The 17,300-nt window shown below is 38.8% G+C and overlaps 1 protein-coding gene across 1 annotated transcript in view; it reads right to left on the bottom strand.

Annotated features, from left to right (window-relative positions):
• The window catches only part of LOC120534658 (zinc finger protein 658B-like), a 73,172-nt gene that overhangs the window by 27,828 nt on the left and 28,044 nt on the right, over positions 1 to 17,300 (bottom strand). The window contains exons 4-5 of the mRNA XM_039762249.1: positions 3,409 to 3,433; positions 2,772 to 3,302 (exon numbers count right to left, since the gene is read on the bottom strand). Of these exons, the coding sequence (XP_039618183.1) occupies positions 2,772 to 3,302; positions 3,409 to 3,433 (556 nt within the window). The remainder of the gene's footprint in view (positions 1 to 2,771; positions 3,303 to 3,408; positions 3,434 to 17,300) is intronic.

The following is a 17,300-nucleotide window of genomic DNA, read 5'->3' as shown; positions in this document are numbered from 1 at the left end:
TTGTAAACTCTCTTGGGACCTCCCCCAACTAGACAGCAAGCCAAAGAGCGTCCCGAAGTGCGATCTCCACGTCTGTACGGGGCAATAGCAGGCTCACAGATATGCTGCGTCTCTCCGCCAAAGTAAACAGAAAAGTTCTCAATGGGTGATGCAAGGTTAGGAGCATGTAAATTGTAAATGCAGATACTGGAGCAGGATTACCTGATCACTGACCTGGCCACGATCCTGCCTGACTGCTTTGTCTGTGTATAACAGAGTGGCAGATCACGCTACAATAAATAACTGTGCCGTTCCTGTTTCAAGCTGAATAAAGCTGGTTTTGCTAAAGTACTGAGACTAAGCCTCATGTTTTGGGGTGCAAGACAGGGGACTTATGGTGTGACCCTGATCTTTTATGATTTGCTTCTGTCGCGCTTCACTGCACCGCTGTGAGCCTCCTATTGCCCCCCAAACAATCTTCCACAGATGCTGCACTCGCGCTTCAGGACGCACTTCAGCATGTCGTTCCCATTGGGTGGGGTCTCAAAAGAGTTCAGAAACCTCACAATATGAAGAAATAATGATTCAGCTCCTGACTGATAACTGTGCTGCCCACAACATGCTTCCACATTCAGATAATGTTTGCATTGAGATCCTCCCACCCAATTGCACGGCAGTGCTTCAGCCATTGGATTTGGGCATCATTCGCACCCTCAAAGTGTATTATCGCAAGGAAATGCTGAGAATAATTCTCACCAGCATAATTTGTAGGCAGGAGGAGATTAAAAGGAACGCAAAAGAAGCTATTGAAATGATTGCAAACGCCTGGACACAAGTTAAAGAAAGCACTAGAGTAGCAAATACAGAATCTCATTACAACAAAATATTTTTTAGGTCCCTGGGAGTTTGTTATAATGGAATTTTACCTCTATATTTTTGGAAATAAACTTCTTACTTGGCTTTACCAGTGAGGCATTATGCAGGAATCAACAAGTTAATTTAAACAACAGGCTCAGTTATGGTATACACCCTGGACCCCCTGAAGGTCACAGCAAAGCAAAGAATTAAAACAAAATGGAGTTCCAAATATGAACTATGCTGTACACACTCTGTGACACAGTAATACTGAGGGCTTTCAGCCAATGAATTATTCAGCAGAAGTATGTCAAGAAACGTGATTGATGATCCTTTATAGCAACAGCAGTACAACTGCATGATGAACACCTCAATGAGACTGGGAGAGACAAGTCAGAGGTTTTTCATTATTTTATATTTTATTATATAGTGTGTGTGTATTAATTTTTATACTTGCTAATTTAAACAGCTTCTGTAAAAAGCTACATTTCACCCGTGGAGAAACATTCTCTCAATCTAAGGAGTCTCTTTTTATATTTTCACTTATGCCTTGGGTTTTGAATAAAGTTACTGTACCTCTTGTAAGCTGTAAAATGAGAATAAAGGAAGCTGGTACCTGTAAGGGGCACACAATAGGGTACGGATAACCCCAGCGAGACCGCAAAAGAAATGAAAGAAAGAGAAAGGGTTCTTCTCGTAGAACACTGCAGAAGGTAACCGACTGCTTTCAGACCATCAGAGTGAGCTGCCAATTTCTAGCTACTCACCCTCATTCCAGACTTATGAGATAACCTGTGTAAAGTTAACATCTCCATATCTGACTAATATTTAAAACTAGCCAATGCCCGCCGTACCATACAGCGGTGTAAGAATAGAAATGGAAAACGGTGAGAAAGGAATTCAGTATAACAAAGGCTTAGGAAACCACCGTCGCAGTTTAACGAAAATAACAAGGAGCGAAACCAATGCCAATGGTCGCAGGCAACGGAAAACATAGACATATATAGATAGACGCCGCATTCACGGTGTTGCCAGTCGACACGATAAGTCAGCGCGTCCGCCCTATTGCGAGTGGTAAAAGTGCCATTTAAACTATTACAGGTAGACGTGGAAATCGGGTTTTCTGATGAAATAACAATAACGTTTTAAACAGCTGAAATACAACAGATTTTGGCGAATCGTTTACATGCAATTATTTATATCCATTTATACACTAAATGCATGCGTATCCCATGGTCTTAGAGTAGGTGGGCGTGGCATGCATCGATAGATAGATAGATAGATAGATAGATAGATAGATAGATAGATAGATAGATAGATAGATAGATAGATAGATAGATAGATAGATAGATAGATAGATAGATAGATAGATAGATAGATAGATAGATAGATAGATAGATAGATAGATAGATAGATAGATAGATAGATAGATAGATAGATAGATAGATAGATAGATACCCAAACCCACTTGATTTATTTTCAACCTCTTCTTGGCTTGATAATGGAGGTCTTAGTTTAAACAAAGCTTTTCTCGTTGAGAAAGACATTCATGCAATGATTCTATTATACTGATGGTGCACACTTGAAAAGATGGAGTTCCGCTTATTTGAGACGACAAAACAGAACAAGAAACCTCTTAGTCTATCATTTCCTTGTGGTACCAGTCTCCTCTGCGCCCATTGAACACCTGCAAACTGACCTTTTTATGTGGCAAAAATGATGTCAATACCCATAACGATAGCATTTTCAATTAAACACATTTTGCTGATATACAGTAAATGGCTCGTTTAAATCAAAACGTGTACTTATGTGTGCCCATTTCACCTTTCAGCACAAACCCACAGATTAAAACAGGCCTGCACTTGAGGTCAATGATAACGGATCAGGATTTTCATTAGTAAATCCCATCTATCCTGATTTTATTTTTTAGCACCTACCTTCGTCATGATGGGTATCCCTCAATGCGTTTGCAGTCTTCTTCATGTCAGATTCCAAAGATTCAGACTTCAAATGATGTTGCAGGGAGCACAGACTACCGGGCGTCAAGCCTAATCCAGCAGACTTTTCATCGGGATAGAAACACTGAGAGTCCGACTCCGATTTAAGGTTTTCTTTCTTTATGCCACTGAGAGTTTCATTTCTCTGAATGTTGGTGCTGTCAGAAGCTGGTTCAGAGTCTCCTTTAACGTCCCAGACCACTCTTTCACAGTACTCCTCCTTAATGCTGAGGTGCTCCTGCTGTAAGTAAGCAGACTCCCACTCACAGTCTTCTTCCTTAATGTTCATACGTCTGTTCTCCATGGTAGATATAGAAACGAAGCTATTGCGCAGTGTGAGGTTATTCTTTTCCTCCTCGTCCCACACTTTGTCCAAGACCCCCTCTTCACCTTTACGTGCCATATCTAGACGTGCCTGCACAGCTGGCCACACCCGGTCCATATTGTACAACGTGAAATGGCAGCATCCTTCTTACCTGTAGAAAAAACACTAGAATTCAGAATTGCATCACAAAGCACTAAACAGATTTGAGTCGACTCCCATAAGCCACAGGCCAGTGGTCTTGACAGAGTTTACCTTCTCCTCCCTTTGACCTCGTCCACTGTGGACAACAGCACCGCACATTTTGCAGATGTGACCTCACAAGTGAGATATTATAACGGGTACCTCTGCTATTTCATTAACACCACTAGTCTGGAGTTTGGCTCAGGGACTCTTATCTGTAAGATTTCACTGACCAAGCTGATATTAACACAGGAGTCAGGTGTACATTGGGCAAGTTGTCTATAAAAAATAACCCATTACGTTAACGCATTCTCACTTATCATGGTTCCAGAGAGTGTACACAAGTTGTATGTCAATCAGACATGCAAGTAAGAATTTTATTGTCTTCTTAAGCATGGCCTCTGTCGGCTCATACTGCGCATAATGTGGCCACCATAGGACAACATTGTATTCACCTCTTGAATTGCTTCTGAGCAGCACAGAGATGTTCACTTGGACCACCAAATGTTTCTCAAAATGAGTGCCATAAAGTTCACCTTCTGGTATCTTATGGTATTATAGTTAAGTTTCGTTCAATATGTCGGTCCACCTCGTCCAATTCGGTGAAAGTTCATTATGCCCTCAAGTGCTCTTTTCTCTCCCAAAATGAATTCCACACTCGACATTAAACTGCGGCCTTGACCTCCACAGGTAGTTTGGAGTTTCTTGAAGTCGCCTCTCATGATGTGCCAAACGAAAGGTTTTCTCCAAGTCGAGGTAAGTCCTGCTGTCCGCGTCACTACAATGACGGGCTTTGGTTGTTCTCTCTTGTGCTGCCCAATACAGACTTACACTGATATTGTGATCATTTTAAACCAAACTGCGTAATTCAATATTTCTCAATATATTTTCAAAATACCTTAAACTGAAGATCAGCACCATAATGACATGGACATACATGTTGTTTTCTATACAAAGTCCCAAACCTTGTATATTTTCTAACATTACAAATATGAAATATTTATTCAACTCACCCACTTTTCCTGGTGAAGGTCGTGGTGGTATGAAATACCATATTAGCAAAGGAACAATTTCCTGACTCTCTGTGCCTCAAGTAAAACTCAAATAACACGTCGCATCCAACTCTTTTCATTTCACGTCTCCTCTATTTGTTTTTCTGTTTCTGTTGTGTTTGTTCAAAACCTCACCTGCCTTACTGACGTCAGTGTCGGAGGGTCCACAATCACTGCAATCTCTTTCTCTGCGTTTGACTGTTTTATATAAAGACACAAAGTTTTGATTCTTCCCAACACAAATCACAGATCATAATATACACATGTATATTGTACATATATATACTTTTTATGATGTCCAACATTATGCATTAGCATACACGTGCCCTTTCATTATAGCCATCCATCCATCATCCAACCCGCTATAACCTAAAACAGGGTCACGGGGGTCTGCTGGAGCCAATCCCAGCCAGCACAGGCAGGAAACAAACCCCGGGCAGGGTGTACACACACTCTCACACACACACGGGACAATTTCAGATCGCACCTAACCTGCATGTCTTTGGACTGTGGGAGGAAATCCACGCAGACACGGGGAGAACATGCAAACTCCACGCCGGGTGGACCCAAGAAGCGAACCCAGGTCTCCTTACTGATTGGCAGCAGCACTACCACTGTGCCACCGTGCTGCCCCTCATTACATCCGATTTTCTAAATATAAAGTAATGCAGTGTTTCAGTCTGATGAATTTTATTTGAATATACAGTAGTATCTTGAGATACGAGTGCCCCAACGTATGAGTTTTTTGAGATACGAGCCGTCACTAGGTCGATTTTTTGACTTGAGTTACGTGCCAAAATTCAAAATACGAGCCATCAAAGAGCTTGTCGCCGCACATTCCAAGGAACCGACGACGGAGGAGCTGACGGAACTACAGACGCGGCAACATACGGAGATTCTGCAGGAGATCGGTATCGCGGAGGAGGCTGAGGTCTCATAAAGTGAGATAAAGGAAGTGTTTGCAATGTGGGAAAAAGTTTTGAACTTTAAAGAAAAGAAACACCCTGAAAAAGTTGCAACTGAACGTGCAGCGGCGCTATTTAATGACACTTGCCTAACTCATTTCAGGAAACATTCTAAAGGGGAGGACTAAACAAAGCTCCTTGGACAGGTTTCGTTTGAAACGCCTTGAAAATGAAAAAAGCGTGGCCCAAAAAAAAAAACAAAACAAGTGAAGAAGATAAGTTAAGCAAAAGTGAAAGAAAAAACATTACAATACGCTAATCGGCTTCGCCAACATCTGTTTATTTCTTGAGATTCTTTTATGTATTAGGTTTTATTTTGTTTGTATGCAATATTTGTTCATTATAAATACATTTTTCTTATGTTAAAAACATTTAACAAAAAATTGGGGTGGTTTTTTGGGGGCTGGCACAAATTCATCTCATTTCAATTAATTTCAATGGGGAAAATTGATTTGAGATACGAGCATTTTGACATACGAGCTCGGTCACGGAACGAATTAAACTCGTATCTCAAGGTACCACTGTATTTGAAAAATAATGTAACACAATAGTTAAATTACAACAAACAATGAGTAAAATACAATCTCTTTGCAGTGCTTTTGACAATTCAAGTTAAAACAGTTTTGCAAAATTAACAGAGTTTGTAGTAAAGTAATTTGCATTTATCTAAAAGACGCGCCATGCACAAAAAAAAAAAAAAAAAGAAATGCAGCATAGAAAATACTGCCACATATCGTGTTTAAAGTTGTGATTGAAAGTTGCTAGAGATATAATAGAAAAGGAAAGAGAGACAGGTAATATAACTAAAGATAGCCATTATACATATCACAGAGAGCAGCAAACAGCTTTTTACCAGCAGTAAATAATTCAATTGCTTTTTGCAGAGACCAACGAGCAAATAGTAGCAGTTAATTTTTTCTCCCCTGAAACCTCCAAGAACAAAATCATGAACAGAAAAGAGTGGAATGGTGCGAGACCATCAATGGAAGCCCTGAAGTCTGTCACAACATTAGCTGCCCAAACATCAGCAGGCCCAAAACAATAAAACATTTCACAGACTGAACCAAAATAGCTTTTTATCTATTTTGTAAATAAATAATTCAATAGCTTTTTGCTTATATCAAGGAGCAAATAGTAGTGCATTTCATTTTTTCTCCCTCGACACCTCCAACCAGAAAAACGTGAACAAAAAAGAGAGAAGCGGTTCAAGATTACCAATGGTAAACCTAAAGTCTGTCGTAACATTAAGTACACAAACATCAGCAGGCCCTAAACGATAAGACATCATCAGTAATATTAACAACTGATCAGTCCTATCTTTCAAAAAACTGTAACGCGGATGGTTTTTTTATTATCAAAATGACCTACAGCGGGACGTTCACCTGCATATGTAGTCCCCAAAGCTAAACATCTCTTAGGTCTGAATGTGTCTCCTGCACGAAACAAAAAAAAATCACACTGTCTTTAGGGTACAGAAACAAAACTCCTCTCGCATGAATACACATCTCATTTACTCTCTTTAGCGCAACTGAAAGGATGAAGGGCGCCACCACTATTATCATGAACAGGTTTGAATCCTCACACAGCGTGTCCAGAGTCCTGAGCTCATTCACCATATGATGCCGAGTGCCCAGGAGAGCCTGGCGCTCTAGACCAGGGGATCTCAAAGTCGGTCTTGGGGTTCCACTGTGCCTTCAGGTTATCGGTCCAGTCAGATTCAACTGATAACACTGATCTCAATTAATTAGCGGTTTATTTTTCTCTGCTCTTAGTCTACATTCAGAAAAGCACAAAGGCATGATTTTTACACGTATAAGACATTTAGAAATATTTCTTTTTTGCTATAGATTGAAATGCTTAACTCACGTTTGTTGATTTAAATATATTTTAACCTTTCTCTGTGCAGTTTGTCCTTATTAACATACAATGAAGGGAGCAGTTAAAAGCGAGCAGAGCAGACGCCCATGAAATCACGAAAGGCTGCAACTACTTTAGCGTTAGGCCCACTAAATAGAAAACAATGGATTGGATTAATTAAACAATTTGAACACCCAGAAAATTGGAATGAACATTAAGATGAAAGTATTGTTAAAAAGAATAAAAAATACATTATTCCCATATAACTGCTTAGTACATTTTTTTTTTTTTTTTTTACCAAACTCAGTTTTCTGATTCCTATATTGTTCCCAAAATACAGAATCTGGGAAATAACAGTTCACTTCATTAGCCCAGGAGTCCAACTAAACACAGAAGACAATTGGAACAAAAACCTGCAGCCACTTGGGGGTCCCCCAGGACCGACTTTGAGAACCTCTGCTCTACAGGATTACTTTCAACAGCTGTCAAGATTCTGCCAGAGTTCTCCTCAATGTATTATTGTCTCTTTATTTTCTTTGTAAATGATTTAGCTCCTTTTGATTATTTACATTCCTCTATTATCCAACCTTTTAAAATTATATTTACACCTTTTTAAATTATTATATAAATTTGTCATATTTTCTAACCTGTATAATACAAACCAGTGCTGGGGGGAGTTGAAGCCTATCCCAGGTAGCAGAGGGCAAAGCAGGAACTGGAACGGGCACCATACCATCACATTGGAAACACGCCGACACACAAGGGCCAATTCAACGTCGCATAACAACAGGAGGAAACCAGAGGACCCAAAGGAAACCCACACAGGGAGGACTCAGGACATGAAGCCTGGTCTCCTTAGTGTGAGGGAACAGTGCGATCACTGTGGCACCAAGCTGCTCATGTCATTTTGTATGCCTGTTCACTACTTCTCTTTAGTTTGACCCCCGAGGGGGTGGGACCTCCCAGTTACACAGGTAATGGGGCCCAGCTGAAGGGCTGAGCTAACTGCTGTGGCATGGAGTTTGTTCTCTTTGTCGCTCAGTTTGTTTTAGCTTAGTTCAGGTGAGCTTGATGGGCTCTGCTGTTAAATTTTATTATTTTTTTCTAGGCTTACCATTTATGCCTCTACATTATTGAATTAAATTCTGATGCTTTTGTTTTATTTATTACATTTCCTGAAAATTGGCCATTCTTTGTTCTTGGCCTTAGTGTCTTATTTGTCTGTAGTTTGAGCTCTGGTCTCTACTCTTTGTAAGGATGATTTTTTTTTTTATTATTAGTATTATAATTATTGTTTTTATAATACAGTTGTATTCACCTTGCCCTATCTGTTTGTCCGGGTCAAAGTTTGCAACAGTTTTATTGCCAACTTTTAAGAAATCGATTTCCTTCAAACTTTGCATGCATACTTACAGTGGTGTGAAAAACTATTTGCCCCCTTCCTGATTTCTTATTCTCTTGCATGTTTGTCACACAAAATGTTTCTGATCATCAAACACATTTAACCATTAGTCAAATATAACACAAGTAAACACAAAATGCAGTTTTTAAATGATGGTTTTTATTATTTAGGGAGAAAAAAAATCCAAACCTACATGACCCTGTGTGAAAAAGTAATTGCCCCTGGTTGGGCCACCCTTAGCAGCAATAACTGTAATCAAGCGTTTGCGATAACTTGCAATGAGTCTTTTACAGTGCTCTGGAGGAATTTTGGCCCACTCATCTTTGCAGAATTGTTGTAATTCAGCTTTATTTGAGGGTTTTCTAGCATGAGCCGCCTTTTTAAGGTCATGCCATAGCATCTCAATTGGATTCAGGTCAGGACTTTGACTAGGCCACTCCAAAGTCTTCATTTTGTTTTTCTTCAGCCATTCAGAGGTGGATTTGCTGGTGTGTTTTGGGTCATTGTCCTGTTGTAGCACCCAAGATCGCTTCAGCTTGAGTTGACGAACAGATGGCCGGACATTCTCCTTCAGGATTTTTGGTAGACAGTAGAATTCATGGTTCCATCTATCACAGCAAGCCGTCCAGGTCCTGAAGCAGCAAAACAACCCCAGACCATCACACTACCACCACCATATTTTACTGTTGGTATGATGTTCTTTTTCTGAAATGCTGTGTTCCTTTTACGCCAGATGTAACGGGACATTTGCCTTCCAAAAGTTCAACTTTTGTCTCATCAGTCCACAAGGTATTTTCCCAAAAGTCTTGGCAATCATTGAGATGTTTCTTAGCAAAATTGAGACGAGCCCTAATGTTCTTTTTGCTTAACAGTGGCTTGCATCTTGGAAATCTGCCATGCAGGCCGTTTTTGCCCAGTCTCTTTCTTATGGTGGAGTCGTGAACACTGACCTTAATTGAGGCAAGTGAGGCCTGCAGTTCTTTAGACATTGTCCTGGGGTCTTTTGTGACCTCTCGGATGAGTCGTCTCTGCGCTCTTGGGGTAATTTTGGTCGGCCGGCCACTCCTTGGAAGGTTCACCACTGTTCCATGTTTTTGCCATTTGTGGATAATGGCTCTCACTGTGGTTCGCTGGAGTCCCAAAGCTTTAGAAATGGCTTTATAACCTTTACCAGACTGATAGATCTCAATTACTTCTGTTCTCATTTGTTCCTGAATTTCTTTGGATCTTGGCATGATGTCTAGCTTTGGAGGTGCTTTTGGTCTACTTCTCTGTGTCAGGCAGCTCCTATTTAAGTGATTTCTTGATTGAAACAGGTGTGGCAGTAATCAGGCCTGGGGGTGGCTACGGAAATTGAACTCAGGTGTGATACACCACAGTTAGGTTATTTTTTAACAAGGGGGCAATTACTTTTTCACACAGGGCCATGTAGGTTTGGATTTTTTTTTCTTCTTAAATAATAAAAACCATCATTTAAAAACTGCATTTTGTGTTTACTTGTGTTATATTTGACTAATGGTTAAATGTGTTTGATGATCAGAAACATTTTGTGTGACAAACATGCAAAAGAATAAGAAATCAGGAAGGGGGCAAATAGTTTTTCACACCACTATATCTCCAGTGGCGATGCAATATTTTGTGAGCTTTGACACCGGGATCTGTACTTTAATTATCAATTACGTAATTACATCAAATTTCTCATTTCCTTATATGTTTAGCAAATACACATATAAATAAAAAATTAGCAGTGTTGGTCAAGTGGTTAGCAGATTGGACTTTCAAGCAAATGGTCGAAGGTTGGAGACCAATGCAGACAAATGAGATCGACAGACAGATAGATAAAATTATGATTAATTGATATTAAAGTTTTGTCAACTTACTTATATGACAGTTAAGCAGCACTGGTCAAGTGGTTAGCGTATTGGACATTCAATCAAATGGTCAAAGGTTCGAGACCAATCTACACAAACCAATTTTTTTTCCTAGTTTTTCATCATGTATATAGAAATTTGGAGAAACTATTTTCAGTGAGTTGGCGATATTGACTTAGCAGATAAAGTGTTGGGCTTTTCCAAGAAAGACTGAAGGTTTAATTCTCCAGTATACAGACACACATTTCCATTATTTCACACGTTTCACCGTGGTTAGGATTTTGTGAAATGAGAAATGAACAGGAACGAATGTTACGTTTCACATTAAGATTGTATGTTTGATTCCACTCTTTCACTAAAGTCAGTTGTGTATAATCGCCTTCACACCCAAGTCAAGGTTTTTGGTAACGTGCCAAGGACTGTGTGGCATTAGGGTGGTTTAGACAACAAAGATATTTAAGTGACACAATTTTATTCAAAAATGAGCTAAAAATTAAAAAATAAAATGTTTTTCTTGTACTGTGATTTTGTTGGTCATATGTAACTAAAAATAAATTCCTTGGGCACACATAAAACCTAAATCAATTAAAATGCAAACCCACATACACACATATCTCAAAATGTTGACCATTTGATATTGAATAACTTTCATTATTGACCGGATTAGTTAGGAATTTGAAAAGGTTGCTGTAATTTATTAGTGCATTCTTCTGTTATGTTTAAAATATTTTATAGCCAACCTTATTATTATTCTCATTTTCTCAGATTTCTTCCCTGTTTGCATCATACAACTTATAACCTTCACAAATGCAATTTTTAGCTTTAGTTTACCTACTATTACTGTTTCTTGTTTAATGCCATAATCATCAAGTAGCTCTCCTGTTGCATTGTTTATTTGTTCAGAACCATCTTCCATTACTACCGGTGGCATCTTTTTTCACCCCACACAGCCTTTACTTTTTCTCGAGTTACACTAATATGCTTGCCATCCTTCTCTGTTAACTGTTCTTACTGGTTCTGTTTTTTGCCTTCTTGATAATTATTTCAACATTTAAAAATCAATTCTTTTCGTTCTTCCTAACAATGACCGCTGCCAAATTTGCACATCTTTAAAAATCCCTGCTGTACATCCAAATCTTTGACATTTAAAACATCAAAGTACACTGTGTGCACAATTATTAGGCAAGTGAGTATTTTGACCATATAATCATTTTTAATGCGTATATTCCAACTCCAAGCTGTATTAACTTGAATGCTTATTGGATTTAAGCACGTCAGGTGATGTGTATTTGTGTAATGAGGGAGGGTGTGGCCTAAGGAGATCAACACCCTATATCAAGGTGTGCAGAATTATTAGGCAGCTAGTTTTCCTCGGGCAAAATGGGCCAAAAAAGAGATTTAACTGACTCTGAAAAGTCAAAAATTGTAAAAAGTCTTTCAGAGGGATGCAGCACTTTTGGAATTGCTAAGATATTGGTGTGTGATCACAGAACCATCAAACATTTTGTTGCAAATAGTCAACAGGGTCGCAAGGAACGTGTTGAGAACAAAAGACGCAAATTAGCTGCCAAAGATTTGAGAAGAATCAAACGTGAAGCTACAAGGAACCCATTATCCTCCAGTACTTTCATATTCCAGAGCTGCAACCTACCTGGAGTGCCCAGAAGTACAAGGTGTTCAGTGCTCAAAGACATGGCCAAGGTAAGGAGGGCTGAAACCCAACCACCACTGAACAAGAAACATAAGTTGAAACGTCAAAACTGGGCCAAGAAATATCTGAAGACAGATTTTTTCAAAGGTTTTATGGACCGATGAGATGAGAGTGACTCTTGATGGACCAGATGGATGGACCTGTGGATCAGTAATGGGCACAGAGCTCCACTCCAACGTGGAGGTGGGGTACTGGTATGAGCTGGTATTTTTAAAGATGAGCTAGTTGGACCTTTTGCATTGAAGATGAACTCAAAATCAACTCCCAAACCTACTGCCAGTTTTTCAAGACACTTTCTTCAAACAGTGATACAGGAAAAAGACCATGATTTTTATGCAGGCCAATGCTCCATCACTTGCATCGAAGTTCTCCACTGCGTGGCCAGCCAGTAAAGGCCTTAAAGATGAAGGAATAATGACATGGCCCCCTTCCTCATCTGACCTAAACCCTATCGAGAACTTGTGGGCACTTCTTAAACGCTAGATTTACGGGGGAGAAAAACAATACACCTCTCTGAAGAGTGTCTGGGAGGCTGTAGTCACTGCTCCACAAAAAGCTGATCGTCAACAGATCAAGAAACTGACAGACTCCATAAATGGAAAGGCTTATGACTGTTATTGGAAAGAAGGGTGGCTATATTGGTCATTGATTGATTGATTTTTTTTTTAAATGTCAGAGATGTTTATTTGTAAATTTTGAGGTGTTTGTTTATTATTCTCACTATAACAGATGAAAATAAACAAGTGAGATGGGAAAATTTTCATTTTTCCTTTAGTTGCATAATAAATCTGCACACTAATAGTTGCCTAATTGTGCGCACATATGTATTCCCCTGATGATGTTCACACTCACATTTCCGTTGTGAAACATTCAGGTTTCAGGTTTATTAACATTTTGGATTGACTGATAGCACTGTGTTTGTTCCATATTAAAATTAATCCTCAAAAATACAACTTGCCTAATAATTGTGCACACAGTGTAGTTGCGGTATATAAACTCTAACTGGAAACATCTCAGACCCCGATTTCACTTTACTGAGTAAATTACCCTTAAAAGACAACAAAATGGGATTTGTCGGAATTAACATCCCTTCTCTTTTAATAGTAATAAGCAATCCGTGTACTAAGTTTTGTTTTCTTAAATGCCCTTATTATTTCTTTAATCTACTACTCGCCAAACCTCCTCCAGGGACATACGCCTCAAACAATATTTTCCTAAACTAGAAAAAGTTCATGCTTCTTCGTATCGTTCCCTAGTTTTACAAAAATCATTAAACGGACGCTCAACAATGTTTTAATTTCTTTAACTCCCCCGATCATATTTTTAATCCATGACAATAAGCGGAATAAAATCTCCCAATTTTATCCCTTCATCCATTACCTTATAATGAACTACAAAATCCTCTTCCTCTTTTTCGCTAGAAGAGCCCGCATCCTCGTGTCTCGCTCCTTCCTCCATTATATTAGATACGGGCCTATTCTGGCGGCCTCAGAGGTAAACTCTAACCGGTGCCGATCACAACACGTTCGTCTCCCTCGCCAGCTCTCTCTCCCCTGTTCATCTCAGCGAGACGCTTTCTACCAAAAGTTCTCCGAAAGTTTTTCCCCTTAGAAAGGGATCTCACAGCCGGCACCCGAGTCCCCTCGCACCTCATTCGAGGTTTTCCTTTGTTCCTATTTATCCATCTGTTTTATGTCGTGCAAGTACTTACCTCGAGTCTTTCTTGTTCTTAATCATCTTCTTTTATTTAATGCCGGTTGGCAAACCAACTTAAGGTGCATTACCGACACCAACTGGACTGGAGTGACATGAAGATAGGAAACAAAATATTATGATTAAAAATACCTGTATTTTTCAATTACCTCGTGTCTTTACGCTCGTCTGCTTGTGTACAACTCACAGTAGCAGCCGGCAGGAATTAGCAGCAGAAGCGTGAAACTTCCGGTCGTAAGTGAACAGCAGTGTATCAAAATAAAAGTCTCTGAACGGCGGCAACTGTGTCAACATACTGTACCAAGCATTCATGGGACTGAGCTCTTTTACTAATAAACAAGCGAGTTGGAATGGAGTGGAACGGAATAAGGTAACGTTACAAAACTGAGACAAATCTGATTTTTGTTGCTTTTTTTTTTTGGAGACTTGGGGGCTTTGCCCACTGCTTGCTTCGTCGCCAACCCCGTGATTGGTGTTCCAGATACACACGTTTAAGTTTTTTTTTTCTTTGAATTGTTGTTATTTCATTGATTTCACTTTTATTTCAGAACTTCCGTAAAAACAATATTTGGAATCTTTGGAGTCCCAACGTGCTGAATCTTTTTAATGAGGTCAGTGAGACATGTGTTTAATGTACCATAATTCAGGATAGGTTTCTCTGTTTGGAATTTCAGCACAGACAAAACGATCTATGGAGGAATATTGCGGACAAAATGAAATAAATAAATAAATACGTAAATAAATAAAAGTACTGTGAAATGTGAGCATAAATAAATAAAAGTGTCATGAAATGAGAGCCTTAATAAATAAATGTGTCACGAAATATGTTTTTCTTTGCTTATTTATTTATTTCATTTTGTCCGTAACATTCCTGCAAACAAATACGTAACATCTTCGGCAGAATCCATTTCATCGGCAGTAGTAAGCATTTTTCTAATTCATTCTTGTGCTATCGATTCACCAATCAGTAACTAGAGGGCGTGTTAGAGCCCACCCTCTCAACTTTGACGAGTGAAAGTGACAGTTTTATTTTAAGCCGTAGTTCATGACGGTTTGCAGGAATGTTACGGACAAAATGAAATAAATAAATAAGCAACGAAAAACATATTTCGTGACACATTTATTTATGCTCTCCTTTCATGACATTTATTTATTAAGGCTCTCATTTCATGACACATTTATTTATGCTCACATTTCACAGTACTTTTATTTATTTACGCATTTATTTATTTATTTATTTATTTCATTTTGTCCGAAATATTCCTCCATAACGATCCACATCATCAGCAGTTAATAAATTTTTTTGCAAAGTAACCAATAAATGCATTTGTCGTAAAATTCTCTGACTTAAACATCAAACCCTTACAATATTTACATACTTTTGACATATCGCCTATGTCCATTTATTCGATCTCTATTCGCCTTTTCGTTATTTCTCCGAGTAATAATTTCTCTTTTTTTGCGCTAATGCGATGTTTACTTTCTTTGTTTTGACACTCTGCATGTGTTTCTACGAGTCTTTTGAATTCCAGTTTTCATCATCTCTAACCTGCTCTGCAAGTGTTTGCCCCCCTTGTTTTTTAACCTCTTTATGACATTTTACTTTGTTTTCTACTCTGTCTTTTATTTCTGACCTCGTTTCATCCTGCTTTTTTTTCACTGACACCTGGTCCGTGGTGATTATTTTGCCTTTGTCGAGTAATAATTTCCATTTGTTTGCGCTACTGTGATCTTTACTTTCTTTCTTGTATACTTTATCATTTTCCTACTTTCATATTCTTTAACTTGCTCTACATGTGTATCGTGCCAATTTTTTTTTTTTTTTGAGCCTTTCGAATTCCACTGGTTTCATAATCTCTAACCTGCGCTGCATTTGTATAGCGCCAACATCCGGATTGGAAGTGCATTTTTTTCCAGTTCCACTTGTTCCGGGCTGATAATTACTTTCCTTAATTTCTGAATTTGCCCCGAGATTATTCTTTTTCTTTTTTGCTCTTTTTTTCTCTCCAACGCTTTTGAGTCTCTTTTCTCCGCGCTGCTTTCTTCTTCGCTTAGTCGTTGACGTTTCATTTCTGACGTTCATTTCTAACATATTGTCCTTATACGCTTTATATGCGCTGAGACCCTGGATCTGTGTGTGCTCAAATCATTCACACAACTGATTGTTTTGCTGCCCATAGTTATTTGATATTGATTGTAAGAAGGGCATGTCTTGCAAGAATCTCATGTTCTACGTCATTGCGAGACGGTCCTGGGTCAATCTCTTTCATCTCGTGGGTCTTTTAACTGTCTTCTATGATCTTAATGTGAAGATCACGTCTGGTCTCCCGTCTTTCTCTCCACAGGATTTTTTTTTTTTTTTTTTTATAATAGACAGATGTTGCAGAATAGCTTAAACATGGCTGTTCAGACTGGTGATTTCCATTATCTCAAAAGCTAAGAGTTGTGGCAGCATAAAACTGGGGTGGAAGCGAACCCAGGTCTCCTAACTGTGAAGCAGCAGCGCAACCCACTGCACCACCGTGTCACCCTTCTTTCAGCAATAATTATTTAAAAATGTTTAATTAGCAGAAGAAATCCATATTTTTTTAATGCCAATTATTATTTGTCTACAGTATGTCTGACTCTGCTCTCATTATGTTAATAATACTCTTCTTGATTCCCATTAGAGCAATCATTTTCCAGTTTGCGTCCTCAGATTAAAAAAAGTTTAGAATCCTTAATCTATTGAAGAAAACAATTAAGAGTTTATGGCTTTGAAATATTACATATAAGCTGGTGGTCCACAGTAGGTGAGAAAAGTGGTCGTTGAATGTAAAAAGATTGGTAGCTATGGCTCCAACTTGTAGAGCGATTACAGGATTAAGATTTTTTCCTTTTCAGCAACAGCAACTCCAATGCTGAGTATTCCCTACACAGGCTTTAAGGCTGACTAACGCAGTTTACAAATGTAAAGTATTTGAAAAACAAAAAAATATCGCAGCATAAAACTGGGACAGACACTCCTCTAATTAGTACAATAGTCAAACATTTAGGGTTTACGTGACAGAGGTGGCAACTGTAACCTCAATATTCTTCTTCTTCTTGTAGGTAAAAGGGCTAATGTCGCCATAGTCAGTAATTATATAAAATAATTCCCGTAACACTAATATATATACTAGTCATGTGCGCCTAACTACGTTGCGCGTGTTAAAGTTGTCTGTGAAGGGCTCCCTGTTTAAACGCGGCTGCCAGTCGTGAACTGGGCCCTTCGTCGCACAGCATTATGATTTTTTTATAAGGGAAACACAATTACAAAAGAAAACCCTTAGATATTGATTTGATAGGAACGGCCTAATCAGAATCACTGTCTGAATCATAATTATGTGGTGGTGTAGGAGTATTTCTATGTCT

The sequence above is a fragment of the Polypterus senegalus genome, chromosome 8 (assembly GCF_016835505.1).
Source record: "Polypterus senegalus isolate Bchr_013 chromosome 8, ASM1683550v1, whole genome shotgun sequence".
Taxonomy (NCBI): Eukaryota; Metazoa; Chordata; class Cladistia; order Polypteriformes; family Polypteridae; genus Polypterus; species Polypterus senegalus.
The sequence above is the reverse complement of the archived record's forward strand: the minus strand, read 5'-3'. Positions and strand labels throughout refer to the sequence as shown.